This window comes from Erpetoichthys calabaricus, chromosome 15, assembly GCF_900747795.2.
Source record: "Erpetoichthys calabaricus chromosome 15, fErpCal1.3, whole genome shotgun sequence".
Lineage (NCBI taxonomy): Eukaryota > Metazoa > Chordata > Cladistia > Polypteriformes > Polypteridae > Erpetoichthys > Erpetoichthys calabaricus.
Genome location: NC_041408.2, coordinates 8723986 through 8747533, shown reverse-complemented (window position 1 = coordinate 8747533; position 23548 = coordinate 8723986). Strand labels below are relative to the sequence as shown.

At 41.6% G+C, this 23548-nt stretch overlaps 1 protein-coding gene across 7 annotated transcripts in view; it reads right to left on the bottom strand.

The window, feature by feature from the left end:
* The window catches only part of map7b (microtubule-associated protein 7b), a 100600-nt gene that overhangs the window by 10344 nt on the left and 66708 nt on the right, over positions 1-23548 (bottom strand). For 4 of the 7 annotated variants that reach the window (XM_051919283.1, XM_051919284.1, XM_051919285.1 and 1 more), the window contains 7 exons: positions 19620-19768; positions 16019-16146; positions 14221-14501; positions 11368-11554; positions 9405-9600; positions 1934-2038; positions 497-547 (listed from right to left, as the gene is read on the bottom strand). In XM_051919283.1, coding sequence (XP_051775243.1) covers positions 497-547; positions 1934-2038; positions 9405-9600; positions 11368-11554; positions 14221-14501; positions 16019-16146; positions 19620-19768 — 1097 coding nt within the window. The remainder of the gene's footprint in view (positions 1-496; positions 548-1933; positions 2039-9404; positions 9601-11367; positions 11555-14220; positions 14502-16018; positions 16147-19619; positions 19769-23548) is intronic. The other 3 variants (XM_051919282.1, XM_051919286.1, XM_051919288.1) reach the window with 1 other exon arrangement.

Genomic DNA, 23548 nt, shown 5'->3' with positions numbered 1-23548 from the left:
AAGAATGTCCGTCTATCGCACGATCTTTATACAGTTACAAAGATATGAAGCAAGAGTGAGTGCACAAGTTTACACAGACTCCCCTGCAATCATTTTATAGTGATTTGTATGATCAGCAGGCCAAAATCCAAAGTGTTCAGGGAGCAAAATCTTCATCGTCCAGTGAAGTTGGTGACTGAATGAATAATCGAGGACCACTAGCTGATGACGTCTGACCTTACACGGCTGCATTGTGACCAGCACCATACATAATAGTTTACTTGACTTTCTGCCGACAGCACTTCACGTAAGAAGAAAATGACTCCTTCAGCTTTGCTTTACTAGGAAGCAGTAACCCGATTAAAAATGCTGGTTCAGTTTTCTTCAAATCCGAGAGTGCAAAACACACAGAGCTCCACACACAAAGCGGACGTGCATTCGTGATCTGCTGACTGAGCACGGAGACTCGTGTGTTTGTGCAAAGTTAAAATTCGGACAAATCCAACGTGATTTTTACCTTTTCATTTGTTTCTGATTTTCTTGTTCTCTTCATTATTTCTTCTAGGCGCTAAAAAAAACAAACAAACAAACAAACAAAAAAAGCATCAAAGCTAAAATAAAAAACATCCAGACGCTCATTAAGTGCACTAAGCCCCTTGTAGCAGGACTTTATACAATCGTGTCGGGTCCAAATCCTAAAATTTGCTTTATGACACTTCCTTTAAGTTTTTAAATATGTTGGTGGTCTTATAAAAGCATAACATATAGCGCCCTCATAAAGAATTCAGACCCCTTCACTTTCTTGGGTGATGATGGCGGAGAGCTGTTGGAGCGTTTCGACAATATGTCTCTATGGTAGTGGACTGTGAGATAGATAGATAGATAGATAGATAGATAGATAGATAGATAGATAGATAGATAGATAGATAGATAGATAGATAGATAGATAGATAGATAGCGTAGTTGGCAGGATTAGATAGATAGATAGATAGATAGATAGATAGATAGATAGATAGATAGATAGATAGATAGATAGATAGCGTAGTTGGCAGGATTAGATAGATAGATAGATAGATAGATAGATAGATAGATAGATAGATAGATAGATAGATAGATAGATAGATAGATAGATAGATAGATAGATAGATAGATAGATAGATAGATAGATAGATACTTTATTAATCCCAAGGGGAAATTCCCATACTCCAGCAGCAGCATACTGATAATAACAATATTAAATTAAAGAGTGATAACAATGCAGGTATACAGACAGACAATAACTTTGTATAATGTTAACGTTTACCCCCCCAAGTGGAATTGAAGAGTCACATAGTGTGGTGGAGGAACGATCTCCTCAGTCTGTCAGTGGAGCAGGACGGTGACAGTAGTCTGTCACTGAAGCTGCTCCTCTGTCTGGAGATGATACTCATCATGTGACACGGGAGCAGCAGCAAGCCAGCTGATCGAGCAAAGAGGAGGTAAAAAAAAAAAATCCAAAAAACTGTATTTGTTTCCCACTGTATCACCGTTTAAGAGGGGGTTTCAGAGGAGCTTGGGGTGCGTTCAGAAACCCCCTGTTCACAACGGCGCGTACCACTGTCAGGGGGGGGGGGGGGAGAGGGGTTGGTGAGCGAAGCGAATAGGGGGGAAAGTCCCATACTTTCTAAAAAAAACACTAAAACGCAGTGTATGTGATTCTCTGCACGGTGATTGCTGCTGTCTGTACATTCGGTACACGGGGGCCTGACACGGAAGGCTCTTAAACTTTAAAGCTTAATTTTGGCAGGAATCTCTTAGGTGTGTAGCGACTTTCCAACAGGGATTTCCGATTTGATTTTACGAGTAATTTCCGCTGTCTCTCCAAATAGCGCGCTGCTAAAGAAAACTGTAATATGTTGTATGCACTTGGAAATATGATAAATTCACAGTTGTCACTTCAAAGAGCCACTGGTACCTTTTTTCTTTCCAGGCGCTCTTGTTCTTCTTTCAGAAAGTGCCTCTCGCGTTCCTGGCGCAGCCTCTCAGCCTCTTGGCGGTGGCGAGCTTCTTCTTCTTCTTTCTAAAAAGAGAACAGTTAAAAAATAAATAAATAAAATTATATATTATATACATATACATACGAGGTCCAAAATGTTTCTGCACTTTGTTTAACTCTGTTTATTAAGAATTTCAAAAACAAATGACATCACTTTTCTACACAGTCACCTTCCTTTGTGATGCAATTTTCCCAATCACATGACACTCTCAGACACGACCAATTACTACTCCTCCTGCCTCCAATGTTTCCAATGAAAATATAAAAGTGCAGAAACTTTTTGAATGCCCCTCATATCTACTGTATATATATATTGTGGTGGATTGCCGGCTTCTTACTCCGGCCCTCACCCCCAGGCCGCCAAGAGGAGCTCTCCGGACAGCGTGGACGTGCCCCGAGTTCCAGCAGGGCCTCATGGACTATGTAGTTTTTATACACAGCCCTGCTGGATACCTTGGGGGCCACCAGGCATTGCTGTAGGGAGGCTCGTGGGCTCTTATGTGCCCTATAACCTGGGAGTACGTCATGGTCACGTGACAGGAAGAAACGACGTGCTCCCGGGTTGAAGAAAAGGACTGTTTACCCTGACCTGGAAGGAATAAGGAACTGTGGACTGTTGGACAGGAACACCTCCGGGTCAGGGTGTATAAAAGGACTGTGGGAAAGCCCAGAGACTGAGCTGAGCTGGGAGGTAGGGTGGCGAAGTGTCTGGGCGAGGAGGAAAGAGAGTATTGTTAGTAATTAGTGATTTATTTATGAATAGTGTGGAATGGAGGTACAAAATAAACGAAAACTGTACATTCATCTGGTGTCTGGAGTGGTACCTGAGGGTCTGAGAGGTGGATCAAGGGCATATCTGCTACAATATTATATATATATATATATATATATATATATATATATATATATATATATATATATATACTGTATATATAAAATCCTAAGCCTAAAAGTGCAATGATTTTCTGCAATGATTTTATGTGACGTTTTTATGTCACTTTTTTTGTCACACTTTAAATTGGGCTTATTTTAAAACCCACATATATAATTTTGGTATCATTCTTTTGAGAATTTATCGAACTTTAATGTGATGTTGTTAGATTTTCAGATTCTTATTCCTTTTTAAATTATAAACTAAAAAATAACAAGAAGTCATGCCCCACGAGACGAGAGTTTGTGCCATGAGATTTAACCACGCCAAGGGTCAGAAATAAAAGACAAAGAGTAGGACAGCTGCTGTACAGGCTTTTAAATGTTTGAAGTACTGCATGAGATGCAGATCACATGACACGATGGCAGCAGCAGCAAGACAGCAGCTGATCAAGCAAAGAGGAGGTAAAAAAAAAAAAAAAAAACTGTTTCCCATTGTATCAGAGGGAGTTTCAGAACAGCAACCGCCTCTCCTTGGGGGTGCGAGCAGCAGAGGCATGAAGTGGCTGGCATGTAGTGCAGGCCAGGGGTGTTGGAGAGCAAACGCCCTATAATTAATAACTTTTCTTTTGTGTATATTTATATTAGAACATTAGAACACTCTAGACGAGAACAGGCCATTCAGCCCAACAAAGCTCGCCAGTACTGTCCACAAATTTCTTCCAAGAAAACATCAAGTCGAGTTTTGAAAGACCCTAACGTCTTACTGTCTACCACACTACTTGGTAGCTTATTCCAAGTTTCTGTCGTTCTTTGTGTAAAGAAAAACTTCCTCATGTTTGTGAGAAATTTCCCCTTCACAAGTTTCCAACTGTGTCCCCGTGTTCTTGATGAACTCATTTTAAAATAACTTTCTCAATCCACTGCACTAATTCCCTTCATCATTTTAAACACTTCACTCAGGTCACCTCTTAATCTTCTTTTGCTTAAACTGTAAAGGCTCAGCTCTTTTAATCTTTCCTCATAATTCAACCCCTGTAGCCCTGGAATCAGCCCAGTCGCTCTTCTCTGGACCTTTTCTAGTGCTGCTATGTCCTTTTTGTAGCCTGGAGACCAAAACTGCACACAGTACTCATATTATATATATATATATATATATATACATATATATATATATGGTTGAAATAGTTTACTGTCAAATAAATGCAAAGAGTAATTACCCCGATCTACATGCTGTCAAATAAACGAACCACACGCCGTGGCGCAACGTTAGGGGCATCGCCTCTGGCGCTGACGTCCGAGGTTTGATTCCCGAGAGGGAGTGCAGTGGAGTTTGTACGCCTGATGAGCCCAGAATGAGGGCGAAACACGTGTCGTGTACTCTTTGCATTTATTTGACAGTAAACTATTTCAACCATTCTATGATCTGCTCCTCACAAACTGAGGGCACCGTGGCGGATGTTAGCAGATTGCTGGCCAACCACAAGCGTTACCTGGTAGGTAACCACCCATACAATCAGATTGTGACACAGACTACGAATGCCGTGATATATATATATATATATATATATATATATATATATATATATATATACACACACACACACTCATATATATAGTGACAGTAGATGGCACTATATCAGCGCATAACCTGGCACAGAAAGACACAAGAGGCACACTAAGACAAATTTATGCTTTTTATTTTCAGTTCTCTTCTTTACAGTCCTTTGCACTTCACACACCGTGCACAAATCACCACACATAACTCACAGTCCTTTCTCTTCTTCTATTGCCGCCTCTACTCCACTCCTCGCAAGCTCCATCCTCTTCCACCTCCTGACTCCGACTCCCTGAATGGAGTGAGGCGGCCCCTTTTATAATGCACCCTGATGTGCTCTAGGTGGTCCCTGATGACCTTCCTGAAGCACTTCCTGGTGTGGCGGAAGTGCTGCATACCATGGTTTCTGAGCCATCCAGGCACCCCCTGGTGGTAGGCCACGGGTCCTCACAAGATTGAATTTCCAAGCTCTGTTCCCGTGGCCCCAACACCCACCACGCTCCTCTCCTGGTCCTTCCATCTTCCAGGCGTCCCGACTGGGCATGAGCCCCAGCCGTCCGCCACAATATGTATGCGTGTGTGTGTGTGTGTATATATATATGTATATATATATATATATATATATATATATATATGCAGCTGGAGATCCACGAAGGGAGAAAAAACGAATCATGTATCATAAAATAGTTTTTTATTCCTGAGCTTTCAACCCCTATCAGGGGTCTTCATCAGAGGATAATGCTTAGACTTACAAGAATCAAAGGCAATATATAGCAACACATTCAGTGGGGGGTGGGGGGTGGAGGTGACTAAGTCTGTATGATCAAGGGGGGGTGGGGGCTTGTATAGTTTAATTATTTTGTACATGTTCTTCTTAAGTTGGCATATGCTGGATTTATGTCCAAGTGTCTGTTGATAGCGTTTTCATCTGATAGCCAAGACTCGGCCAACTCTCTGGCACTTTTAGTACTGGCCTTAAATTTTATTTTTACGTTGTCCCAGTTGAATGTGTGTCCTGTCGATTTAGTATGTGCATATATATATATATATATAAACAAGAGCAGCTCTCAGTAAGAGACTTGTCACAAATGTATAATTACGGTTCAGAGATAATTATCTCTCCTTCATGTCATTTTTTAAGATGTATTGAGGTGCAGCTATCCTCTCTCATTTTTGGAAGTCTGTAAATTTAATACAGGGCCGTCCACTCTGAGGGTTTACAGCAAATATGTGCACTTGAATGATACTAACCCAATATTTATGATGGGCCATGTTGAGTACCTCTGGAAGGACAGATCTGCATGCAATCTGGCAGACATGAATGGTGAATACCTGGCAGATGAGGTGAGGTGACACTTTCAATGGGAGCACAAAGCCAGCTCATTTGCCAGCAGGTGCTTTTCTTGTGCCACCATCACAGTTAAACTTCAGTTGCCTGACTCAGGTCAAGTAAACCAAGCGACACTTATGGTTCAATGATAAACTGTTCATTGCTTTCACCAGACAGATCTGATTGACTAGGGGGCTCTGCCCCCTGCTCGCTTCGCTCGCCAACCCCTGGTGTTGTGAATTTACAAAGAGCGTGATGTATGAATGAGATATAGCATAGTGTGAAGGTGTAGATGATGCATATAGGAAGCAAATAAAGTTGTCCATGTCCAAAAACGGGGTCAGAGAGGTAGATGCTAACTTTGTGTATGGTTTGTCCTTGTGATTTGTTGATGGTTATGGTCAAGGCAGGTCTAATGGGGAACTGTCGCCGTTTAAGTGTAAAAGGTAATTCCAGGTCAGAAGTTGTAAGGTAATTGTAGGAATTAGAACAGTATTGTTAGCATGTGATTCTGTAAGAAGTTTTGCTTTAATAACATTGTGTGGAATGGTGTTGACGACTAAACGTGTACCATTGCATAAACCCTGTTTAGTGTTAAGGTTTCTTAATAGCATGAGTATTGTTACATTTTTAAGGCTAAGATTGTGTTGTGGTAATCCGGCTGGGTTAATAGTGTTTAAATATTCTAAGGGGAAATTAACAACATTAATATTTTTTGGACATAATATAGTTCGTTGTGTTAAAAGGGGTATTTGGTGTAATGAGATTGTTGTTCCAAATATCTCCGTAACTCATTTGAAAGCAATGCTAATTGTCTGCGTATTTTAAGGTGGATTGAAGAATAGCCGAGCGAATGGCACGTGGAACAATAGCTAAGCACTGTGTAAAATCTCCTCCTAATAAAAGTACCTTTCTTCCAAAGGGAATATTATTATTCATCAACGTTTGTAGAAGTTTATGAATGGTGTTGAGTAAGTGACTGGATGCCATTAGATGCAAAAGCAAATGAACTATTGTAGGATCTAATGCAGTTCATAAAGTTTTAACTTTCAGGTACTGCGTTAGTTAGAAGCTTCTGTAGATATGCAGGATATGAATGTAAAGGAGGCAGTCAAATTTGACCCTTCTGACAATAACGTGTAAATTCATTACTTGTATTGCCAGTTGTTTCTTTAGGGAAGTCAAGTGAATGACAATGATTACAAATGACATTCATTAATCCCAATGAATTTTCATGAATAGTGGACTCATTATTGAACGCGTTGTGAGCTAACTGGCGCAATCGTTTTGCAGGTGTCTGTAGTTGATGTCCTTGACGTGCATGTTTTGTGTGTGCCGTTTGAGAGGCATGTCGTTGTATGTGCAGGATTTGGGACGTGCTATTCTGGAGCTGTAACCGATTTGCCTGTGCTGTGTGAGAAGGCCGTTGCAGTTTACGGCGTTAATTGTTTGTATTGCGGCTTGCCCGTTTTTGTATGTCGGTTAGTCGTCTGACATGTATTTTTTTTTTTCATGCGGGTTCGTGTGTTTGGTCCCGTCACTCGAGCCGTATCGTTTTGTACCCGTGAGCGTGAATTCATGAGTTGTTTGTTCTTCAGCGTTAGAAATATGGATAAGTAATAAGGGGGATCGTACTCACTGTTAATATGGAGCCTTTTCTGTGGTTGAACGGTTAATAGTGCATCAGTGTAATGAGATCGACCTATGCTGCATAATATGAATGTGTGCAGATGATGTATATTTAATACGGACGGTTCGTTCAGTAATGGGGCTTTGTGTCTCATTTCTTATTTATGTTAGTGTGGTCGTGGGTCCGAGCTGTGCCACTCCAGGAAGTAATGAAATGACCTGGTTATTAATGTGATCAACATTAATATTTTTTGGATAGAATATAGTCCGTTGTGTTAAAAGGGGTATTTGGTGTAATGAGATTGTTGTTCCAAATATCTCCGTAACTCATTTGAAAGCAATGCCAATTGTCTGCTTATTTTAAGGTGGACTGAAGAATAGCCGAGCGCATGACATGTGAAAGAATAGCTAAGCACTGTGTAAAATCTCCTCCTAATAAAAGTACCTTTCCTCCAAAGGGAATATTATTAATCATCCATGTTTGTAGAAGTTTATCAATGGTGTTGAGTAAGTGAGTGGATGCCATTAGATGCAAAAGCAAATTAACTATTGTAGGATGTAATGCAGTTCATAAAGTTTTTACTTTCAGGTACTTCGTCAGTTAGAAGCTTCTGTAGATATGCAGGATATGAATGTAAAGGAGGCAGTCAAATTTGACCCTTTTGACAATAACGTGTAAATTCATTACTTGTATTGCCAGTTGTTTCTTCAGGGAAGTTAAGTGAATGACAATGATTGCAAATTACATTCATTAATCCCAATGAATTTTCATGAATAGTGGACTCATTATTGAACGCGTTGTCAGCTAAGTGGCACAATCGTTTAGCAGGTGTCTAAATATGGATAAGTAATAAGGAGGATCGCACTCACTGTTAATATGGAGCCTTTTCTGTGGTTGAACGGTTAATAGTGCATCAGTGTAATGAGATCGACCTATGCTGCATAATTTGAATGTGTTCAGATGACGTATATTTAATACGGACGGTTCGTTTAGTAATGGTGCTTTGTGTCTCATTTCTTTCCGGTTTCCGTTGCTTGGAAGGGGGGTTTTGTGGGGGCGCTTGCGCAGTACGTCTTTTGCGGCTACGGCCCATGGCCGGATGTCCCTGCGTCCATCCGGTTTACCATTCTCGGTTAGTAATATGGATATTTTGGTGCTCAAAGGAAAGGCCTCCATGGCACAAAAAAGAAAAGCTCCCATTCTCCTTGAGTTGTGACACTTCAGCTTTTGGTGTGCAAACGCTACAGGCTCCTGACTCTTCTAGAACTTTTAGGGTGCACTCACGCTAGGCAAATTTGTTCAGTTCTGTGCCCAAAGCGATTGTCCCCCCTCTCTACTCCTCCGCTGGCCTGCACTCACACTGCACCTAACGTTCCGGGTCAGGCATGCTTTCGCCATGGCCGTGCGACTTTGTGTAATGCCGAAATAAGATTCAAACATGCATGTCAAAATGATTTTACTTATTTTGTGGTTGTTTTGGAGTCGTGTAGGGCAGGATAACATCTATCATCTTACAGATTTATTGAGTGTGCAGCGCAGCATTTTTGCTGTTAATTGTGCTGCACATACAAGAAGATTTTTAAGGAGACAAATTATGTTAAGGGAGGAATTTGCAGCTATTCTTGCCAACTACAATTCACATTCATGTGTAAGGTGAGAATAAAAACCTGTTTTTAACTTAGATGGTATTGAATGAAATGAGAATTGACTTGTCGCATCATTGTCTGTGTTCCATGCTCGGGCACATTTAGCGATCACACTGTTCCCGAATGCTACTGAACTGTGCTTGGTCCGACCACATCCAAGAGGGCCAGGGCACGGTATGGTTGGCACCGGCACACAGCGATCCACCAGTCAAACAAACGAGACTTTGCGGGGTTACATGTGGACAAACATGCTTGGGCACGGAACGAATTGCCAGTGTGAGTACACCCTTGATGTTATCGTATAACGCAGACTATCGCTAAACTATTGAGGAATCCTGGAAAAATGGGACTTGTACCTGTTTTTGAAGTTTTGCCATCTCCTCCTCCTCCTCCTTTTGCCTCTGTCTGTCTTCTTCAAGCTGCCGCTGTCTTTCCTCATTCGTCTTTTCTTCTGCTTCAGTTCTCCTAATTTCTTCTTTTTGCCACGGCGCTTCCCCCATCTCATTAGCGTTAGCATCTACTTTTATTCGCTGTAGCTCTTCTCTTCTGTTCCTATAAAAGTGTGGTCACAGATATGTAATAAGCACAAAAATTCATTCCTGGATAAAGAATTGGACTGTTCTCTTCTGGAAAATCACAATCAATGTAATCATCCAGCAGTCATGCATGGATCAGACATCACTGTGATGTTAAGTTACTCAGATACCGCTACCACATGAAAGCTTCTTAGCACTTCTTACTAACAACTGTTTGCCCATTAGCCGTAATAATGTAATGCACCTGTCATTTTTGTTAGTAGGAATTGTTTTTAATACAGCACTGTGAAGTGTTATTAATCAAACGTGTGGTTTTATTTTATTAATTCGGCACACAACGTACGTTGTGCAAACACAACAACATTTACACTCAAGAGTTTTGTTCGAAAATAAAAACAAGTGAAGGTCTCAAACTATAAGTCGGTTAAACTATTCAGCTGATTAAAGGTGGTCTTTGTATACAGTGCCGATATAAAGTATTTAACCCCCGGGGAGTACTTTCATATTTTATTGTTATACAACATAGAAGTGGATTTAATTTGCCTTTTTGGACGCAGTTTACCAGAAAAATACTCTTTAATGTTAAAAAGTGAACACAAATCTCTGCAAAGTGGTCCAAATTAATGACAAATATAAAACACAAAATATCTGACCACATACAGTAAGTATTCACGTCCTAAACAGGCAATACAATTCACACGGGGCTGACTTTGCGTATTAAAGATTCGCCTCTCCTCCTCAGTTATTGGTCCAGAGTCCTGTCTGTATGCCTTTCAAAACTGCTTTACCCACGGACAGAAAAAGGTTCCCTTAATGCAGTGCACCCCCAAACCAAACTGGGGTCCTTAGTGGAAAACTTCTTGCAAAAACTGCTCTCGCTGAATCTACTACTATAATAATTCTTATAACAGCTTGAATTTGAACAATAACTAAATAAATAATAACTAAACAAACAAAGAAGCATATATCACAAGCTATAACTTCTAACGTCAAATATAAATGCTTCATTTCTTTAAATAATGAAAACTTGAAAGTGAATATTTAGAGGTGTCTTCGCCTCCTTGTTGCACATCACAACAGCACATGTCCACATTTTCTTTAGGCAAAGTCATCCACCAGGTCACCACATGACGGCTTTTGTGTGACATCTGAGGTGACGCCGATGACAGCCAAGCTGCGTCTATATTGTTGTGCCATGGATGTTGTGATGAGTTCAAGTTTGGAAAAACGGGGACGGCAGCTGCAATCTGCAGGGTAACCCACAGATTTGGACTTCAATGGTATTTAATGGCTATGGTATACCAATTGAATCGTTTCTTTTGTAAATGAAGGCCTAACTAATAATAATAATAATGATAATGATAATAATAGTGGTCCAAAATATCACTGTGCCGTTACTCTTTGTTACAGTATCACTTGAGACTACAAAAACAATTTTAATAATAATGCTAATACTACTACTAGTACTAATAATAATGATAAAATTAATTATAATTAATATAAAGATTATAAAATACAACACAGTTGGTAGCATTGCTGCCTCGCATTAAGGAGACCAGGGTTCACATCTACCCCAGGTAATCAGAAGCTTTTAACACATTTGGACACCATCTTGGGTCACAGAGTGACAGTTTGGCCCCCTCTCACCCACAGCTGTGCAAGAAAGAGACGACAAATGAAAAAATCTGCACAGTCAGTCCCAGGAAACCTCAGTTCAGACATCAGCCCCTTACAGTATGTGTGATGCTTGTCTTTTCAATTTTATTTATTTATTTATTTCTACCTTTCGGCCTCCTCTTTCTCCCTTCGTTCTTGTTCCTCCCGCTCTCTCTGTTCCCGTGCCTGACGTCTCTTTTCAGCCAGCAGTCTTGTGGCCTCTTCGGGGTCAGTCGTACCAGCTGAAGTCTTGCCGACTACGCCAGGATGGGATAAGGAAGAAGTTGGAGGTTGAGAAACAGCTGGTGTGGACTCTGTCAAGAAAGTGGAATTTCACATTCCATCAGTGAACCCCCAAAATCGTTACCACTAATGCTCACTATGCACCCAGAAAGGAGAAAACGTCTAGCTGTGATGGCCCGGGTGGGCTGCAGCTGGAATAATGTCCTTGAACCTGGGTACATATGTAGTCAAGTATGAGGATGAGCCGGGCAGTGAGGACACGGTGCAAAGTGCAAAAATCCCAGTCAAGGGATTGATCACCCAAAGTGCAGATGTGGAGTGCTCTTCAGATTAAAAAGTCGAGAATTATTCCATAAAACTCGTGTGTTCGTAGGGATAAAAGCAGCAATAACTAAATTCCTTAAAATGTAGAATTAAAATTACACAGAGATCACATTTCTTCAATATGGAAGCCGAGAAAGGACATGCAATATCGTTATTTTTAAAAATTGTTTCCTCGAGGTAATGGACTAATTTTATCGACTATGACTACGTCTTGGGGAGTCTTCTGCAGACTTGGCAGGGGAATTCATTGGTCTTGGGTTGGCAGACCGGGTAACTTTGTGAAGTGTGCTTCTCCTTCAAAAAGACAAAAGAGAAAATGTCAGATAAGCACATCACGCTTTGACAGGCAAGCGAACATCCTTCAGTGAATTTCAACAGGTTTCACTCCCTCTGCCCACAGAAATCACACTGCGGGCACGCTGTTTAACAAGCTTTTCCTAGACGCTCTCCCATCCAAGTACTGGTCGGGCCCAAACATGCTTAGCTTCAAGTGGATTACCCGTTCTGAAGTGTATGTGTTTTGGCTGCTGACAATAGTCGGAGTATTAGTCCCAAGTACAAATCCCCTGAGGGCCTCCACTGATGAACCCACCATATCCAGCATTCTCCTTTTACTTGTACTCTTCTTCTTCAGTCGATTGAAATTCCAACAACTCATTGGTTCACAGGGTTGTCACAAGAACAGCATCTAGTAAAGCTGGACTTTAGGGACCTTCAGATCTCCACTTGATGCTATTCTGGAGAACCTCAATGAATAAGATGGATGAGTTTTTTGGGCCAAATGGCCTTTTCTTGTCACAACTGTATTCTAATCAGTACTTGAAGTGGACCGATAGGCACCAGAACTCCATCCTGGCACATCCCCGTTTTGCCCTTATGACTAACTGGCAGTTCGCCCCAAAAGCAATAATTTAGAAAAACAATTGTGAATTTCACAAAAGCTTTCACAACTTCCAAGGGCCTCCAGCTCACCCTCACCTTGTAGACAGCAGTAAGGCATTAACTAAATGAGTGATGTTCCGCTGCCAACCGACAAAAGAAGTTTATCTGAGCTGATTGCTTGTTTTGTATGTCAGAGTTGCTTGTTTGGCACATTCCCACAATTCTGCCAATAATTAACTCGTAAGCGCCTGTGTGTGTGTGTGGGTGACATTTACAAACGTGTCCTCAATGCTACAACACCAAGAGCACTTCATATGTCGAGTGATGTTAGTAGCCTTTAACAACGTGTGGATGTCCTGAGGCCTAAATAAATAATCGCCAAGCACGTGTCGGCTGGGTACTGCTTTTAGTTTCTGAACATGAGTGTGCTATCGGAGCTCCAAGGGGTGCATTTCTGCCACTATAGGATCTTCATGGCGGACCACCCTCCAAAACAGCGTATACATATCAGCACACTTTTGGACCAAAATATAACCAACTACCAAATGCAAAAACAAATCTGGGGGTACCGCAAGATTTTTCTTTCTACTTCAACCACTGGTTCTAATGTTCTAATAGTTCTTGGGCAAGGGTCAAAAAATAATAATAATTAATAATAATTAATTTATAAGGCACTTTACATTTGTAGCAAACCTCAAAGTGCTAAATAAAAAAAAAAAAGAAATATTAAAAAAATAAAAATAAGCCAGGGCGGCACGGTGGTGCAGTGGGTAGCGCTGCTGCCTCGCAGTTAGGAGACCTGAGTTTCGCTTTCCAGGTCCTCCCTGCGTGGAGTTTGCATGTTCTCCCCGTGTCTGCGTGGGTTTCCTCCCACAGTCCAAAGACATGCAGGTTAGGTGTATTGGTGATTCTAAATTGGCCCTAGTGTGTGCCCTGCGGTGGGCTGGCGCCCTGCCCGGGGTTTGTTTCATGCCTTGCTCCCTGTGTTGGCTGGGATTGGCTCTAGAAAACCCCCATGACCCTGTAGTTAGGATATAGCGGGTTGGATTATGGATGGATAAAAATAAGCCTCATTATTTTTTTTCCCCCCAATCAAAACATTTCTGTGCTGTCTAAATAAAAACATGACCAAAACTGTCCTTTGAAGTAACACTTATTTTCATTCAGTCTTTACTTTTATTATTATTATTACTTATTTGGTTGACACAATTAACCAAGGAGCCTTAACAACATTTGAGGTACACTTTGCTTTTTCCAGTTGGAGCACAGTTGGAGTGAAGTGACTTGTTCAGGGTCCTAGCGTCACCAGTGGGATTTGAACCCACAACCTCAGGGTTTGAAATCCAAAGTCCTAACCATTGCGCCACTCTGCCTGCCTAATAGCAATCAATACGCATTCAATCAGCCGTAACCCTTAATGAACAAAAAACGCAAATGTGAACACACGAACAAGCAGACAGAATACTTCAAACAAAGAGGTGAAATTACAATGATTGCACTGTAACTTTAAAAGTAAAACGAAACCACAAACCTCCTCCTCCTCCTCCTTCAGCAAAATTAGATTTTCTTGTTCCCTCCACAGGTAAAGAGTGCAGCTGCTGCTTTGGTTCTCTCCAATGCTGTAGATCATCAGGTGTCTGATCTTCTTCTTCTTCTTCATCATCATGGTCCATAATCTGCTCAGTTCTCCCGGGCCTAATGTTACCAGGAGAAATGGGCCGACTATGACTTGGGGAGTCTTCTGCAGACTTGGCAGGGGATTTCATTTGTTTTGGGTTGGCAGACCGGGTAACTTTGTGAGGTGTGGTTCTCCTTTACAAAGACACAAGAGAAAATGTCAGATAAGCCTGTCACACTTTGACGGACAAAAATGAGGAGTTGTAGGCTTAATATAATCAAGGCAAAACAACAGGGAAGCTGATGTTAACTGTTGTACACACACATGTACCCTAAATTCTTGGGACCACTATACTCATACTGGGTCGGGCCGCCTTTTGCTCACAAAACAGCCTCAATTCTTCATGGCATGGATTGCACAAGCTGTTGGAAACATTCCTTTGAGATTCTGGTCCACGTTGGCATGAATGCATCACACAAGCTGTATTACTAAACGATAGTTTAATATGTGCACGGACGGAGGATGCAGGACGCACCGAGGCGCATGTGCCAGAGCGCCTCAGCGCCCCAGAGTCGGTAGGTGGCACCCAAACAACACAACCTGTACTAGACCGCATAGATGTGCCCAAACAACACAACCTGGAAACTAAACTTGCTCTAATCCACTGTGCCAGCAGTCAGTGTGGTATATTTGAATCACAGAACGGTAACTTCTACCTAACGACACAGCCACAGAAACACAAAAACGAGACCACATGGATAAAAAGAAACAAAAACGAGACTGCATGGATGCGCCCAAACCTTTTCAAGAGTTCGGCGTTCGTGTGACGTTAAAGTAAAGGTTTTAACTGCTCCATACCAGGGAGAACTAATTCAAGGACAGCAAACCATCTTCACTCAAAATGTTGTTTATAAAGAGATATTTGATTAACTATTTTGGATTTACCATTTTATGAATGTTTTGTTTCCAATTTACTTCATTTAAACCTTTCCACTCCGATATTGTTTTTATTTATAAGTGCAACAACTCAAAGACATTTTGGACTAAAATGATGTAACAATTAAAATTCAATTTTTGTTTTAATAAATTGATTAATTTTAGTACAAATATATGTATTTAATTCAATGAAAACTTTACCGGGACGCTCCCACCCTCCATCATTTATCATTCCTCCAAATATCGGAGGGAACAGAAACTGATTGCCATTCTTGCATTTGCGATTCTTTAGAGAATCGGGGGTTTACTGGTTTCTACAGATTCGTCAGCTGCACATTCACGCAGCGGATCTCCCGTTACCTCCACATCCCGAAGGTGTTCTGTGTTGGCTTCAGATCTGGTGACTTTTACAGCCAGTTCTCCATTTTGGACCTGAAATACTGGAACCTGCAGATAACAGTTGGGGACTGGCTGCCTCGGGTGAGGCTACATGCATTAAGACAGGCCAGTGAAGGTCCTGACCTGCTTTGTGGCTCATGTGGAGGTTTCACGCTTCCTTTGGCCATTAAATTAAATTAGATAAAACTTTGTTAATCCAATGGGGAAATTCAAATTGAGTAGCCGTGTTGTGATCAGGAGATCCCAATACAATTTGAGGCTACAGAACAACAACAGAAAAGTAAATTTTTTTGAATTTAGTATACAGTGATCATGGTGAGGTGTCTTATTTTATTCTAAAGTCGGGACCACCGAGTATGGCATCTCACAAACTTACCTCACTGGAGAGGATGACTTTGCTCTGCTTTTGACTCCAGGTGACTGCGATCTCTTCACTACTGACCTCCCTGTCAGACTGGATAAACTTTTCCTTTCTTTCTCATTTTCTTTGTCATTTTTATTAACCTAAAAACAATACGCAAAGGCTGATTATTCAATACAACAAAACTTAATTGTTAAGGAAAAAACAAAACACAACATGCAAAAATCTATTTGCAGCGATGAAGTAACGAGTATCTGGCAGTGCAGACATGTTTAATTTGGAACTCTTAAAATAATTACACTTCCACGTCAAGTCGGGTACACTACACGTGTGTGCGACGCTCCTCTCCATGCCAGGACGACTCCTCAGATTCCTTTTTCTCAGTTTACTACTCCATTTATGTTGATGTCAAAGCCAATATGGCTGTCTTCACTCTCTCCTCAAGTCACGGCTGTCTGCTCTGTGTTTACACGTCCTTCATTGAGTATCCTAATACTTTACATAAAGGACCAATACAACCATCAAGCTTTGAGAATAAGATTCAAACAGTTTTGGAGATTCACCCATTTACCACTCGAGCAATCTGAAGACAAGACCGTCCAATTTAGAGTGGTGGCCGATCGAGCCAAGCATTACTAGTTCTTGCATCATTGAATTACGTCACTTCAGTTAATGGCTCATGTCGAACGTATCCGGGAGTTGGTGAGTCCACTTGTGTCTTTTTCCGTGCTTTCGTGAATGACTGAATTTTCGACCAGTTTGCTCTGGACTTCTGAAATGGGGCCTTGTTTGCCATGGATTGCATTTTGTTTTAGGCAACTCCATTTTGCCTTTTGTGCTCTAAGGAGCATTTTTGTGGAAATAAATCTTTTCTTATTTCATAAAGTTATGTGTTTGTCCTCAGGACTAGCCGTTATTTGACTGTGATATCCCCCTCTACTGGGCATTTTTGGAACATATTGGGATTTATGTGCTTTGTGATTCCCGAGTCATGTTTTTCTAAATCCACTGCACCTGGGAGCGTCAACTGAGACAAATGGAGTCCAGGGTTGGCTTCTGCGTCACACTTGCTTGGATTAGCTAATGAAATCAGTAAATGAATAAGAGAATTAACTATTATTGCATTTAACTCCCTTCTCCATCTCTTATTTATATAGATATTTACTTCTCCCCTTCTTTTGTCTAATGTTGCCTTATTAAAAAGCTTAAAGAAACTTTCCTTTAGCTAAGCTCTCCTTCTCAGGGGTGGGGTTTGATTTGTTTTCAAATTTGTTGGGTTATAAATGGATCTGTTTGTATGGAATGATTACAATGAAAATTAATAAAATAAAAATATTAAAAAAAATTAAAAAAAAAGAAATCAGTAAATGGAAGAATGCATCTGTTTGTTGTAGATTTTAAAAATGATTTATATGCTTTAAGGCAAAATTGTGACTTAAACCTTACAATGGTTTAAAATTACAATAAATAAAAACAATCTCTGTTCTTCTTCTTCTTCTTCTTCATTTTTTTCACTTCTATGTGAAGTTGGTGTGCTTGATCAACCTTCTCCAAACAGCTCGGTCCTGCACCTCCTCCCCAGTGAGACCTTTTCTCCTACAGATTTTCTTTAACTTTATCCATCCACCTCTGCTTTGGCCTCCACTTGCTGGACTTCCACTACCATCATTCTTTTGCACTCATATTCCTCGTCTCTCCTCACCAGATGTCCAAACCACTTCATCCTACTCTCCTGTCCTTTCTTAGATTTCTCTCCACTTTTGTTGTACCTCTGATTGTCTCATTTCTTATTCTATACTCCCTCCTTTTGTAACTCCACACAAAGCTTAATTTTTTCGTCTGTGGACATAAAGCTGATGTGACTTGCCAAAAAGCTCCAGTTTGATCTCATGTGTCCGAAGGACCTTCTCCCAGAAACATTGTGGCTTGTCAATATGCATTTTAGCAAATTCCAGTGTGAAGTCCTCTTGAGTCTTCTTCCATTGAGCCCACTGTCTCTCAGACACTGATGGACCTTTGACCTTGGAGTTTCGGCTTATAACTTCTCTTTGGAAGTTGTCATGGGCTTTGTGTCTACCATTCTAACTGTCTTTCTGCCCATTCTGGGGTCGATTTTCCATTTTGCAGCTGCATCTAGGGAGGTTGGCTACAATCACTTGGACCCTCAATTTCTTCATAATACAGTGGAATCTCAGGTCATGAACGTCTCGGATCACGTACAAATCGGGTTACGACCAAAAAGTTCGCCAAACTTTATAAAATGATTAGTGTTGCAGTAATTGTGATGCTCTTTAAATGAAAAAAATACGTGTTCCATTAAAATTTCACTTTTGCCATGAAGCCTATTGTTACGTTGGCACTTATCATTATAAGGATTAAAAGAATAGATTAGAGATAGCTTGCTCTCTTTCTTGCCTCCCCACGTGAGGCTGAACCCCACTTCACAAAGTCCCAGTCCTCTGACATACCTAGACAGAGAGAGCACATCCAAAACAAAACAAGACCCTCAGAGCAGCGGCGTATAAGGATTAAAATTGAGATATCTATTGCCGACACAGTCCAATACTTAAAATTTCACTTTTCTTGGTGAATTGTGATGTTTCCTGAAAAAGTGCAGCCAAAAAAGTATTTGGCGTCCAGGGGTGCATTACACGACCCCCGAGTATGTGTCAGTTTGAGATTTTAACTTGTGTCCACTTTTCAGTAGCTATCCCTGCAGGCTAACTTCTGAATCCTGATCATCTGCGATACTACAAGAGATGCCCCTTTGGTCTCAGCTTTAAAAATCCCAGCTGAAGACTCACCACTTCAGTTTAGCACACCCTGACTAGAGCTGCTCATTAACTGTGCAGACTGCATGGCTGTTGTACGTCATTAGCACTAAAACAGAAGTAACATGATCTTTATCATTTGTTACTAACCCTCACCTATTCTGTTTCTCTTCTCGGTACTCAAATGTGGCACTTGGTGCCCACGGCCCACCTGTCAAGTTGTTTTGCCTGCCTAAGGTAAAGTCATCTCTGATGGAGAATCACAGAATTCGTGGGGTAAAGGGGTCCTTTCATCGGACTGGCTGGCCCAGCGCTGTCTCAGCTGTGCACAGGCCAATAGGGTGAGGCAGCTTGATGGCTGTGGTCTCCATAACTCTGAACAAATCCAAATCATATTATGGGATATCATCAACTGCTCCTTACTTGCACATTTTTTATATTTATACTGTACTGAGGATTTTTCCTGTTCTGTGCATTGTATTGTATTGAAAACCCTTTTTCTTTTTGACACCCACTGCACGCCAGCCCTACCTGGAAAGGGGTCTCTCTTTGAATTGCCTTTCCCAAAGTTTCTTCCATTTTTTCCCTACAGGGTTTTTTTTTTTGGGAGTTTTTCCTCGTCTTCTTAGAGAGTCAAGGCTGGGGGGCTGTGAAGAGGCAGGGCCTGTTAAAGCCCATTGTGGCACTTCTTGTGTGATTTTGAGGCTATGCAAAAATAAATTGTATTGTATTGTATTGCATACGCCAGGTTAAATCTGTGTGTTACAAAAGGCTCAGATGTATTTATTAGAAAATCGTAAGAAGAACAGACAAACGGACAGAGTTAGAAAGGTCAAGATACTCACAAACAGCGAAGGCCCACTTCTTCTATGTCCAGAGAGTTCATAGTTTGAAGAAATCACCTTTGGTCGTTCTGAACTTCTGTATCGTGTAGGTTTGAATGATGCCGAAGTCAAGGGACTGCAAGATGCTGAACGGGGACAAATGGGGATAACTATGGAGGGGGGTGTTTTTAATGCAATGCAGTGGAGGGAGAGAGGAGAGGAGTTTGCCAGGAGTAGAGGTCGGGGAAGAAGAGAATACAGAAAGCAGCTATTAGATGAACTACAACAGCCGAAACACAACAGTTAGAACCATCACCGTCAGAAGATTCCAAAAAATTGGGCCTTGTTGGGTTTGTGGGATTGATGTTGGTTTTAATACAACATGTGGACGCCCAGCAGAAATAAGACTTGTGTCAAGGAAAATTCTTAGACTGTGATGGTTAGATCATACAAAGTTAATATGAATAACTTAAGGTTAGTAAAATAAAGAAGAGAGGAAGATCCCAAATTCACCCAATTGAACAACAAAGACGACAAGTTGGGAGAAAAAGGCAGAAGACACGTCAACAGCAAAAGACAAGCAAGAAGTGGAAATGTCCTCCCCACACTCCGAAACAAAAACACATTTCATATACAAACCTATTTATAAAGAGGTGGACAAATGTGTTGGTAGCCCTCCACGAAAAAAGAACCCCCCCACCCCTGACAATAATCTCTGAAATTACTTGAAACGGACAAAAGGCATCGGCACCCATCCCCACCCATGTTTAATACGTATTTCACACAAATCCGACTTTGCTTTCGAGTTTTGATTCAGCAGAATACTTTAAATAATAACACAAAGGAAAAGGGCCTGGACAAAAATGACGGGACCCTTCACCTTTTGTTGCACAACCCTGAGAGTTTGCAATCCCTGCACATAAGTGATTCCCAGAGCTCTCGGTGAGACGTCTGCACCCGTCCTCAGCAAACTGCACCCGCTGGGTCAGGTCTGAAGGGGGTCTTCTCCGGACCGCACCCTTCAGTTCTTTCCATTGACATCCGGTGGGATTCAAATCAGGGCTCACAGAAGGCCACTTTAGAACAGTCCCATGTTTAGTTCTTGGGTGCTTTTCGCTTATCCTGTTGGAGGACCTGTGACCTGCGGCTCAGATGGAGCGCCCAGACACCATGTCACTCCAGAATGTCTTGAGATTTCATTGTTTCCCTGCACAGATGTAGCAAAGCAGACACAAAATATAAGCAAGCCTCCTCCATGTTTCACAGTAGCTCTGGTGTTCTTTCATTTTTTCATCTGCGGACACAGAGCTGACGTGACTTTGCCAAAAAGCTCCAGATTGGCCCTTCTTCTCAAAGGACCTTCTCCCAGAAGCATCGTGGCTTATCAATGTGCATTATAACAAATTCCAGTCTGGCTTTTTGATGTACTTCTTTTTTTTCCATTGAGCCCACTGTCACTCAAAATTCAAGAGATGGTGCGATCAGACACTGATGGACCTTTGACCTTAGAGCTCAGCTTGTATCTCTTTGCAAGTTGTTCTTGGCTTTTTTGTCCACCATTGTCACTATCCTTCTGCCCATCCTGAGGTTGAGTTCCCACTTGTGACCGCATCCAGGGAGGTTGGCTACAGTCATTTGATCTTCTTCATAATATTTATAACTGTTGTCAGAGGAACATCAAGCCGCTTGGAGATGGTGGTCTTCTAGCCTTTGCCTTTAACCTGCTGGTCTGTCATTTTCTTTCTGATCTCCTCAGAGAGCTCTCTCCTGTGCTTCGTCTGGTTCAGTGTGGGACACACGATGACACCAAACAGCAGAAGGACGACTTGTCTGCATTGAAATCGGCTGAGTGTCTGATTGCATGATTTGGAAACGTGTGTGTGCGTGATACGAATTCAAGAAAACAACTAGTTTGAAAACTTTTTCTTGGGGTCCCAACAAATGTGTCCAGGCCAATTTAGAAGATGTGAAGGACATTCAAAAAGTTTATGCACTTTCGTTGGAAACGGTGAAGGTGAGAGGAGAAGTAATCGGGCATTAAGAAGTTGGCATGACGCTGGGAAAATTGCATCGCAAAGGAAGGTGACGATGTAGAGAAGTGATTTAAAGTGAAATTCTAAATAGATAGAGCTGCGGTGGGCTGGCACCCTGCCCGGGGTTCGTTTCCTGCCTTGGGCCCTGTGCTGGCTGGTATTGGCTCCAGCAGACCCCCGTGACCCTGTAGTTAGGATATAGTGGGTTGGATAATGGATGGATGGATGGAAATAGATAGAGTTAAAAAATAAGTGAGGAAACTTTCTGAACGCCCCTCGTGTTTGTAGAATAAGCAACACTTGATTTCTTCTCGCACTTGCTTTGCTTTTCTCGATGACATCTCAAAAGCGTGCAGGGACACGGGACAATGGCTTTTCATTTCCAATGTTACTTTTCGGTAGGCATATGGCACTTTTTCTATGAGCTCTAAGGGGACCAACACATTTGTCCACGTCTGAGGTACAAATATAATGTAGAATAGTACAATACACACACATCTATGCATATAAAAGGCAAAGCCCTCACTGACTCCTCACTAATTCTCCCAGTTTCCATAAAGGTGGGAAAATGAAATTCCGCGTGCTCATTACTTGCAGTGTACTTACAAAAGTTAGGTATGTTTCATGTCCTATTGCAACACCCAAGGGGGGAAACAGGTGTACCCCCTAAACTGTATATATAGATGGGGAAACTCCTCCTCACTATTTCTGCGATTTCCAATATACGAAAGAAGCCAATATTTCCCGTGCTCATCCTTTACACCGTACTTACAAATGTTAAGTATGTTTCATTTAGCGCCATGCCCCATAACGAACTTTCGAAAATAACGTCTTCTTTTTGGCAGTTCTCACTATTATGCCGTAAGGAACTTTTGGAACTGACCTCTCCTTTTGGTGGTTTCATTCCTTATTTTCATTAACAGACGATTTATTTCACGGCAGAGATGCACAACGGCCGCCCCCGGTCCCCCTTCCTTTTTCCGCACACCTACCACGTGGTTGGCTCCCTGCCTCTATACATTAACGACATTGCGCACTCGTGTGCCTCCTCACTCGCTTCCTTACTTTCCTCAGCTGTTCGTCGTGCTCACTGCTCCCTTCTTCTTTACTCCACCACTTCAAGCCTGTTATTGTTGGCCTTGCTTCATGTCTTCCTGCCTTTTCATTTAGTTTCTTCACACTCTTAATCATCCGGGCATGCCTCAGCATACTCTACTTTTGAAGGTTGGCACACAAATTATGTTACTACACGCCAAAACTTTGTAACGGCACCAGACTTCAGATCACATCTCTGCACAAGAACCTCATTGAGGCCACCATCTTCACTGGCACTGGCTCAGGGGAGACTGGATTTATTCCTTGCATCCCTCTCATACCCTCTGACCTCCCATTCCAATTCAAATGTCTCCAATTTCCAGTAAGGGTCTGCTTCGCTATGACAATAAATGTGTCACGGGGCCAGATTCTAAAAAAGGTCGCCATTGACTCGACACAAGATTGCTTCTCACATGGCCGACTGTACGTTAACATGCTCAAGAGTGAGCTCAGCAGACAGCTTGGTCATTTTACAGCCCGAGGGCGTCGTTTACAAAGAGATCCTGACATCCTAAAAATGGACATTTCTCATACACGACATTTACAATCATAAATTAAACTCTTTACAATCATCAAATTCACTCTCAATACTAAAATAAGCCTACGACATTTACATTGACAATCGTGTTACGTTATTTTTAAATTGTTTCCTTTTCTTTTTCAGAACTTCTTTAACACACTACTTCTCTGCTGTGAAGCGCTGGTATTTTGCTAGTTCTGTACATCTATGAATACATACACACTGCAGGCCATTGAAACTGCAACACCAAAGAAAGACCGGAGATGTCAAAGCACGTGCTACGTGTTCACGTAGCAAAAATG